The sequence below is a fragment of the Pomacea canaliculata genome, linkage group LG14 (assembly GCF_003073045.1).
Source record: "Pomacea canaliculata isolate SZHN2017 linkage group LG14, ASM307304v1, whole genome shotgun sequence".
NCBI lineage: Eukaryota > Metazoa > Mollusca > Gastropoda > Architaenioglossa > Ampullariidae > Pomacea > Pomacea canaliculata.
Window position 1 is genome coordinate 10,231,528 of NC_037603.1, and position 10,528 is coordinate 10,242,055.

General features: G+C 39.2%; 1 protein-coding gene across 1 annotated transcript; it reads left to right on the top strand.

The window, feature by feature from the left end:
* Window positions 1-1,368: 1,368 nt before the first annotated feature.
* LOC112555604 (zinc finger protein 883-like) lies at window positions 1,369-9,735 on the top strand (the record flags this gene model as incomplete). Its single annotated transcript, XM_025224034.1, has 4 exons — window positions 1,369-1,416; window positions 5,045-5,602; window positions 5,930-7,311; window positions 9,717-9,735. Coding segments are annotated over 4 exons (2,007 nt in total), but the record flags the coding sequence as incomplete, so codon positions are not given.
* Window positions 9,736-10,528: the final 793 nt, after the last annotated feature.

Consider the following 10,528-nt stretch of genomic DNA (forward strand, 5'->3'; position numbering starts at 1 on the left):
CCACGAGGGGTCGTTCAGCTGAGGCTTTCTTTGATTTCTCCGTCATAAAAATTTCAATCTCATGTCTCAAATCAAAAAACCGTTTTAGTACCTTTCTTCGGCTTAACCAGCGGACTTCACTGTGAAAGAAAACATCTTCATATTCGGATTCTATTTCTGTCAAAAATTCCTTGAAAGTTCTGTGGTTCAACGCCTGTGATCTGATGAAGTTTACAGTGCTGACCACAATCTTCATCACATGGTCCAGATTCAACACCTTGCCACAGAGATTTTGTTGGTGAATAATGCAATGAAGCCGCAGAGGCTCGGTTCCATTAGACTCGATGACTTTTCTAATAACCTTTGCTGCCAGTCCGCTGTGGCATCCAACCATACTTTTGGCACCATCAGTAGTCACTTCCACTAATTTTCCCAAGGAAGAGCAAGACCCTCTATAACGCCTGAAACTTCTTTGAACAGGTCTTCGCCAGTGGTGTTCCCGTGCATGCCCCTCATGGCCGCAAACTCTTCTGTAATTTCAAAATCGCTGTTTGTACCGCGAATAAATACCCAGAGTTGAGCGGTGTCAGATGAGTCAGTGGACTCGTCAGCGGCAATAGAAAACATTTCGAAAAGTGCTGCTTTGTCCCTTAGTTTTGACTGGAGATTTTTCCCCATATCTTCCACTCGCCGTGCAATTGTCATGCAAGAAAGGCTGACGGCTTCAACTGCATTCTTCTTTTCAGGACACAGTTCCTCCACCACTGCTAGCAAGCACTTGTTTATGCATTCGCCATCCGAAAATGGCTTCACTTCTCTGCTCAAAATGTGAGCAACTCGGTAGCTTGCCCTTACCGCCACCTCATTTTCTTTCTTTTCTTGGTAAATAGTCTCGTCAAGCCTCCAATTTCTTGACGTAAGTTAGCAATCTTTTCTGTGCGGCTGGAACCAAGGATGCCGCCATACTTGTTCTTGTGCTTTGCTTCACAGTGCTGTTGTTCCTTAAAATCAGCCACTTTTTCTTTGCAAATTAAACACGTTGGCTTGTTATCATGTTGCATGAAAAAGTAAAGATCTGTCCACTTTTCTTGGAAGTTTCTGCACTCTTCGTTTCTTTGGCTCTCCATTTCACCAGCGCGCAACTGTGACCCGCCAGACGACATGACGACATTTTCGTACTAGAAAGGTGTTGAGGGTCAATTTTGTGCCGTTTGAATTTTCTTTAAAAATGGATTCCTTGGTTATTGAACTAACAGGAAAATACATTTCTGTGTTAAAATAAAAGTTAGAAATTGTCTAAAAATACATTTAAAAAATACGATTTTTAATCGAGGTACGCCAAGGCGATCCGTCCTGATTTCCAGTGGAAAATGACGAAATTCAAACGTTGTTTCGGTATTGCTTCCCTGTCAGAACCCCATTGTTTTATACCTTGCTAGAAAGCCCGAGTCTGTATTTTCAATCTCTTTAACGACTGATTCAAATATTAACCAATCAAAAGATCACTAATCCCCTGTGGAATGCGGGGTCCCTCGTTCTCAAACACTGGTTTCCTCCCAAGACGACAATCAAGAATGAAATCCATCGAAGAAAGATTGAGAGATGCTCCTACGTAGGGATAAATACTTCTTCCCTTTTTGTCGCTTTTTAAAAATTTTTTATTACTAACATGCCGATTTCCTGCACTGTGAGAGCGGTCCGGTGGCGCAACGGTTAGCGCTGTTAGCGCCTGTCACCAATACAGTGAAGGTTGGCTGCCCTGAGTTCATTTCTCGTCTCGGGCACGCTGATCTTTCTCTGCACATGGCATCTGTTTACAGGGCTGGCTGCTTGCCGTAATATAGCCTTAGCTGCTGACACGGCGTAAAACACCAATTTTCCCCCCTCCTGCACTGTGAGCAGAAGTTTCGCGGGCCGGATGGCACCGTGCCACGGGCCGGATATGGCCCGCGGGCCGTAGGTTGAGCATCCCTGGTCTGGACGATCGACGCAGGTCTCCACCTCTTCCTTCTATCCTGCTATCCAATGTCCAGTCGATTCGTGGCAAGATTGATGAGCTTGAGGCATGGGTACACAACTTTCGACTGTTCAGGGATACTTGTTTGCTGGCGTTTAGGGAAACATGGCTCCAAGCAAGTGACGCAGATCTGGACATCTCCGGTTTCTCTGGCCCGTTTCGATCAGATAGATCTGCTACAATTACTGGCAAGGCTTGTGGCGGTGGAGTCTGTTTCTATGTCAACAACAGGTATCGCAATACGGTTATTATTCGTGAAAAGATGTGTACTTGCGACCTTGAACTTCTCACGATTTTGCTTCGCCCGTTTTACCTCCCGAGAGAATTCCCACAGCTGTTTTTCACCCGTGTATATATTCATCCCCGGGCAAATGTTTCCAATGCGTTTCAGTGCATCGCAGATGTGACTCACAATCTCGACTCAGTTTGTCCTGATGCTCCTAAATTTATTTTAGGAGATTTCAATCACTGTGAAGCGGTCCGGTGGTGCAACGGTAAGCGCCTGTCAACAATACAGTGAAGGCTGGCTGCCCAGAGTTCATTTCTCGTCTCGGGCACGCTGTTCTTTCTCTGCACGTGGCATCTATTTACAGGGCTGGCTGCCTTGCCGTAATATAGCCTCAGTTGCTGGCACGGCGTAAAACACCAATCCCCCCCCCCCCCCCCCCCCCCCTTCAATCACTGTGACCTAACATCGGTTCTTCAGACCTACGACCAGTATGTGACATGTCCTTCATCAGACCACACTCGACTCGTCTACGGAACTGTACCACGTGCGTACAGATCTCTACCCTTGCCCAGTCTGGGTGCGTTGTATCATCTGAGTGTGCATCTGGTACCCGTTTATAAACCTATGTTCAGACAGGTGTGCCGAACAATTCACTCCACTAGATGCTGGACTGCAGACAGTGTTGCAAGCTTACTAGGCTGTTTTGAATGTACTGACTGGGATGTCTGTTTAGAAGCATGTCCTAATCTGGACAACAGTAAACACCATCTCTTCATATATCACCTTTTTTTGTAGATTGCACCATTCCATCAAAACAGCTTGTGCTTTATCCGAACAACAAACCTTAGGTGACCAAGAACCTGAAAGCAGTGCTTAATAAAAAGAAACGTGTTCTTCACGGGTTCTGCCCATGACAAAAAAATGGTAGATAGAGAGGTCCATGATGCTATCCGTTGGGCCAAGGTGCAACACAAGTCCAAAATCGAGTCTCAGTTTGCTACAGGTAACATCCGAGTAGCTTGGCAGGGACTCAAGAACATGGCCAATATTGACGATCAGAGTAAGCGGTCGAAAGCCAAAATCTCAATCTCAGGCGTTGACAGTACGGCCCTGCCTAATGTTCTTATTGCTTTCTTCGCTCGTTTTGAAACTCATGGCTTCTCAGTGCAAATTAAAGATGTGCTTAGTTCTCTTCACCCTGTACAGAAGGTTGAGATTTGTCATGAATAAGTTGTGGAGCTGTTTCAGCGAGTAAATATTCGCAAGGCCTCCGGTCCAGATGGTATTTGTGGCAGGACATTACGTTTCTGCGCGCACCAACTTGGAGGCATTTGTCAACATCTGTTTCAACGCTCTATGGATTCACTCTCCATCCCAGTCGCTTGGAAACTGTCAACCATTGTCCAAGTTCCGAAGAAAGTTTCAGCTTGGCATCTCAATGACTTTAGACCAGTGGCCTTAACATCGTTGGTCATGAAAGTATTTGAGACAATCATCAAGGCATTGATTCTTAAAGCCAATAACAATTGTCTTGATCCCTTTGCAATTTGCATTCCAGTCCAAACGAAGTATTCATGATGCTAAACTGTTCATCCTCCACACTGGAGAATCATGCTCGACTGTTGTTTGCTGATTTCTCGTAGGCCTTCAACACTATTCAGCCCCATATCCTAGCTAGAAGACTCCTAGACGAGTTTTCCCTTGACCATCAGCTGGTGTCATGGATCATTCACTTTTTGGTTGACAGGCAGCAACGAGTTCTTGTCAATGGCACTTTTTCCGACTTAATCACCACGTGCACCGGCTCACCTCAGGGCTGTGTTCTATCCCGCTTCTGTTTATTCTGTACACCAACAGTCGCCATGAGGGTCAATATCTTGTCAAATTCTCTTGCTGACACTGCACTACTGTCTCTCCTTAGCGGGCCAGTGCATACCCACGGTATAGCTTTGGAGGAATTTATTGTCTGGTGCGATGACAACTTTCTAGAGCTTAATGTGAGTAAGACGAAAGAGATTTGTCGACTGAAATTGTCCAGTTTCCGTCGGGCCGCCGATTTTGTGTGCCTGCATGCAGGACAAACAGACTGCGGCTGTCTTTTGTGGTTTCAGTCATGCGACTTTTGAATGGGCTATGAATGAGACATGAATAGTTTTGTGCATGCAATTGTGTATGATTTTTTTCCCCTGAGCTGCACCAGAATTGCCCTCTGGGACAAATAAAGTTTTATCTTATCTTATCTTGACCCACTATAGATGGCGACAGTTTTATTCAATATAGCTGGCCAGTACCACATAATCTTAGATAAAAGTAGCGTAAAATTCTGTAATTTTACAGCATTTCCTACTGAGTAAGAACAAAAAAGCCGCAGCAGTAAAAGCTTTTTTCTTTAATTCTAACAGAGACAGTGGCTAAGTGAAATCTCCCTTGCTTTTAGATGTTTGCTTATAATTTCCATGACAACTGAATCATTACAATTGTCATGTTTCAGGTCTGATAAGATTACAACAGACTTCAGGAGGTTTTCTATTGTCACTAGAAAGAATAGAGTTGATGAAGCTGAGATCTTGAGCTTCATGGAAAGTTAGTCAACAGTAAGTTTAAAAGAACTTTTACCTAAAAGACAATAAATACAATTAGTAATTTTTGGAGAGCACAAAGATATGTTTGCCATGAAGAGCGAGATGCAGGTCCCATGTACACTCATAAAGACTGAAACGAAATATATGGCTGAGGCACAAGAAGACTTAAGCAATAATGTAATGCCTAAAGCAGAAAGTTCATTTTGCTCTGATTATAATGAGACAAAATGTTTACAGAATGATTTCATGCAGCATGACAGCATCTTTGGCCAAGAACTCCATAATATTAAAATTGATCCAGCTGCACAGACAAACTGGAGGTGTGAGAATGTTCCGAAAGTGGAGATGAATTCTCAAGATTCCACTTCTTTCATTAAAATTGAACAGCAGCACAGTCACATTGTGAAGATAGAATGGCCATGTATGACTGAGCATAATCATATAGTAAAGACTGAGAGATCATGGCCTGGCCAGGATGCAATTTCTCAACTTGATAGTGATCATAAATTTTATTGGATCTGCCAAGGCGATACTTATGAAGTAAAGACACAGTATGCGAAAGGACCAGTCACTTCTGAGGTCAAGCATGAAGATCACTCTGGTCAAGCCGTTGGTTCTGCAATAGAGTCAGAGCAGACAAAATCAAACACTCAGTCCACAATAATGGAGCACTTGAAAGCACAGAGTGTACCACAGGAGGTGGAGTGGAATTGCAGGAAAAATACAGATATTTTAGCATGTATATTATCACCTGAACTTCAAGATATGGATGTTGCTGGATGTAAAAATACACAGGTGATGGATATTGTGACTGAAAGTCCTCAACATGAGAGAAATGTAAATGTGACAGAAGCAAGCTTCAGTACTGAGTCAGAAAAACAGCACCCTAGTAGTGATATTGAATCTGATAAGTGCAAAGTGTGTATGTCTTCATTCCATTTTGCATCCTTGCACAAAAAACACATGTCAGACCACACTGGTAAACCTCACAAGTGCAGAACATGTAAAGCTGCCTTCAAAGGATTATCTGATTTGAAAAGTCATATGCGGGGTCACCGTGATAAGAAGCCTCACCAGTGCAGTATAAGAAAAGCTGCATTTAAAAGATTAACCACTTTGAAACAACATACACAGGTTCACAGGGATGAGAAGCCTTACCAGTGCAGTGTGTGTAAAGCTACATTTAAAAAATTATCCTATTTGAAACAACATATGCTTGTTCACAGGGATGAGAAGCCTTACCAGTGCAGTGTGTGTAAAGCTGCATTTAAAAGATTATTTGTTTTAAAAGAGCACATGACGGTTCACAATGATGAGAAACCTCACCAGTGCAGTGTATGTAAAGCTGCATTTAAAAGATTAACCACTTTGAAACAACATAGGCAGGTTCACAGGGATGAGAAGCCTCACCAGTGCAGTGTATGTAAAGCTACATTTAAAAAGTTATCCAATTTGAAACGACATACGGATGTTCACAATGATGAGAAGCCTTACCAGTGCAGTGTGTGTAAAGCTGCATTTAAAAGATCATATGTTTTAAAAGAGCACATGACAGTTCACAATAATGACAAGCCTCACCAGTGCAGTGTATGTAAAGCTGCATTTAAAAGATTATACAATTTGAAACAACATATGCTTGTTCACAGGGATGAGAAGCCTCACCAGTGCAGTGTATGTAAAGCTACATTTAAAAAGTTATCCAATTTGAAACGACATACGGATGTTCACAATGATGAGAAGCCTTACCAATGCAGTGTGTGTAAAGCTGCATTTAAAAGATTAACCACTTTGAAACGACATTCACAGGTTCACAGGGATGAGAAGCCTTACCAGTGCAGTGTGTGTAAAGCTACATTTAAAATGTCATATGTTTTAAAAGAGCACATGGCAGTTCACAGTGAAGAGAAACCTCACCAGTGCAGTGTATGTAAAGCTGCATTTAAAAGATTAACCACTTTGAAACGACATACGGATGTTCACAGGGATGAGAAGCCTCACCAGTGCAGTGTATGTAAAGCTGCATTTAAAAGATTAACCACTTTGCAACAACATATGCTTGTTCACAGGGATGAGAAGCCTCACCAGTGCAGTGTATGTAAAGCTACATTTAAAAAGTTATCCAATTTGAAACGACATACGGATATTCACAATGATGAGAAGCCTTACCAGTGCAGTGTGTGTAAAGCTACATTTAAAAGATTAACCACTTTGAAACAACATACGCAGGTTCACAGGGATGAGAAGCCTTACCAGTGCAGTGTGTGTAAAGCTGCATTTAAAAGATTAACCAATTTGAAACGACATACGGATGTTCACAGGGATGAGAAACCTCACCAGTGCAGTGTATGTAAAGCTGCATTTAAAAGATTAACCACTTTGAAACAACATACGCAGGTTCACAGGGATGAGAAGCCTTACCAGTGCAGTGTGTGTAAAGCTGCATTTAAAAGATTAACCACTTTGCAACAACATATGCTTGGTCACAGGGATGAGAAGCCTCACCAGTGCAGTGTATGTAAAGCTGCATTTAAAAGATTATACAATTTGAAACAACATATGCTTGGTCACAGGGATGAGAAGCCTTACCAGTGCAGTGTGTGTAAAGCTGCTTTTAAAAAGTGAGGGTGTGAGTGCATATGTGTATGTGTTTAAAACATGTCAATTTGGCATCATGCACAATCTATACCATAAGTGTAATCTACTAAGGAAGAAGGGGAATAATTGCATAATTTGATAAAAAAAAAAACAACATCAATAGCACCTAGTAACACAAGTTTCGAAATAGCAATGCTTTGTCTTGACAAATATAAGGACAAAAAATGAAAGTAGACAAATATTCTGAAATCTTAATACAAACTTACATCCTTATCATACGAATAATCACTTGCACTGTCATGCTTGAAATATGTTTACAAATAAAGCAATGGAAATGATGATAATGATGCTATGAAAACTTACATAAAAGGTAATGATCTTGACTTATTGTAATGTACATGTGTTTAGAAGATTAAATAACAAATACTAAATTAATAGACATTAAATAGTATTACACATTATGCACATTAAAAAAAACACAAAACAAAACTATGGATTGTCACAAAACACAAACACAAAAGAGAGAAAAAAAAAAAGGAGGAAGAGGAATGTGGAAAAGAACAGGATTTCTCAGGCTCCTCATTGGACCACAATGTAAATCCATTCTGACTTAAAAAAAAAAAATGCACAGACAGAAACATTCAATGTGTGAAGAGAAGCTGCTTATAAGGCATCCATTTTAGTGAAAAACATTCTGGCTTGCTATTTATTGTGTAGTAATATTTTTCTACATGATATCTTTTCTTTATTTCCAATACAAATGAGTTCACACTTAGATGAATATTGAAACATTTGCACCAGTAAATATAAAACTTTGCTATAATTAGAATAAGGCTGAATATCTTATCTGTCATAAGCTCACTTTGGACTCCAAATAGTATTAGCTGTTTCTTTACTTCTATCTGCTAACAATGAGCACATTTTTCTTTTAACTTAGTAAAGAGATCCTTCCAAAATTTTTTAACAATAATACAATCAAAAAACAAGTGTTCTATAGATTCCCTTGACTGATTGCAGAAGGTGCAAAGATCTGAATCTCTTAGTTTTATTTGATATAATAGTGTGTTTGTAGCTAAAACACGATGCAGAATACGATATTGAAACCACTGAAGTTTTGTATCCATTGTAACAATAAAAAGGTGAGCAAATATTTGTCCCCACTGAAGGTCTGGAAAAACCCATTTTCTAATGCATGTAGGAGGCGTCTGTGAACATAACAGTTTATTATATATACCTTTTGTGCCTTTTTTATGCTTGATTATGGCTAACAGTGGTGCATAGCATGTAGTATTTCTGTCTGATTGTTTCCATAAGTGACCAATCTTTTTTATATTTGACAATGGCCATGGTTCTACTGTAATACTCGAGAAAGTTTATATTTTTGCCATGTATTTGTTGGAATATTTCAAATTTCATAGGTATTCCATTATTATCAAGTAAATCCCCAATTTTCATAATATTACAGTTTAACCATTTTTCTACTGTTTTTTGTGTATCATTTTTAGACAGAAAAGTATTAAAAAATAACAGTTCATGCAGAAATTCTGTAAGTGACAAGGGGGTAAATCTAATGATAAAGTCTGAAAAAATAGCGAATACATCTTTCCAAAACACATTTGTTTCAGTAATATTTTCCAGAAAGTATCCTCCATACTGTGGAAAATTTAAAATCTGTGGATGAATTGAATTCAAAAGGCACTTCCAGCCTGCCTTTGATGTATAAATCTTCCTTATCCATGTCAGCTTGAGTGCATTATGAAAAGCATTGATATCCACTACCTTTAGTCCCCCTTCTAAGTATTTCCTGATAACAGTGGTTTTTTTAATTTTGTGAATTTTCTTCTTCCAAATGAACTCAAAGGCTGACTGATTAATTTTCTTAAGAATATTGACACATACAGGTATATTCAACATTTTTGTATTATTTAATCACAGCTAATGTGCTAAAATTAAGGGATGGGAGCTGGGGTTGTGTGTTGGGGGGGGGGGGGGAGAAGAAAATAGTAATTGATGGAAGGGAAGTCAGAAAGTTGAAGGGGGCAAATAATAATTTATGCTGTAGATATTGAGGCACTCCTCTTGGTTTTCCTATTGTTGAATTTTCCTTGTATTTATTTTCTTGTGGATTGTTTTGTCTTTATTTCTTTTTCAAATTATTTGTTTTGCTACAAAGTTCTCCCTATAGCATTTATTGAAACAGAAAGTATTACTTTTTATTTAAAGTATCTAATACAGTGGGTTTTAGATATAGTGATTTACATTTATTGCATGGACACTGTTTTACTGATTTTTTTTTAAATTTTAATGTTTGCAGAGCACTGCAATTGACATAGACCTAATAAAGGCAAAATGTTTGGATAGAAAGTATTTGAGCTTCCTGATTCTTTTTGCTCATTGGAATTGATGGCATGATAATTGCAATCTGTTTTTTTAATGAGTATCCCCTTGATATGCATATGAAGATCCTGTTCCTACTGGAGGATAAATTACTCCAAATGACTGAATAATTTACATCTGCTTGTAAGAATTTCTTATTCTGAGTTAATTGAGAGATTTATGTTTGCAGTGTTCAAAGAATGAAACAATTTTCAGCAGATACATTGTTTTGTTTTATTTGTTTGACTTTTATGATAAAAATTTGACAGTCCCAGTTCTAGTTTTTAGAGCATGAATTTGCAGGTTTTCTTTTTGAGATATTTTGCAATGAATATGTTGGACTGGTGTTCATTAAAGAAACTATCAAATGTAATTTGAATGATTTTTTTTATTTGCAAAATGGTAATTAATAAAAGCAATTCAAGAAAATTTCTTTGGGAACTTCAAGGGGTTGTCATTAAGCAATAGCAGAGAAGAAGAGAGAATGAATGAAAGAAGGAAATAAAAATGTCACATTCATCCTTCCGTGTGAGATTTTTTTAGACATAACTATAAGCACTCTTAAAAATTAACTTCATTATTATTAGCGATTGATCCTTGACGTGGTCTTGTTACTAGCAATGTTCATATGTATGAGTAGTATGTATGTGTGCGTGATTTATACTTGCATATGTTGATAAGTAGGGATACCCTAGCCTTGACCACCTCTTAAGTAAAGGGAGGACAACAAATGTAGAGTTCAAAAACCTC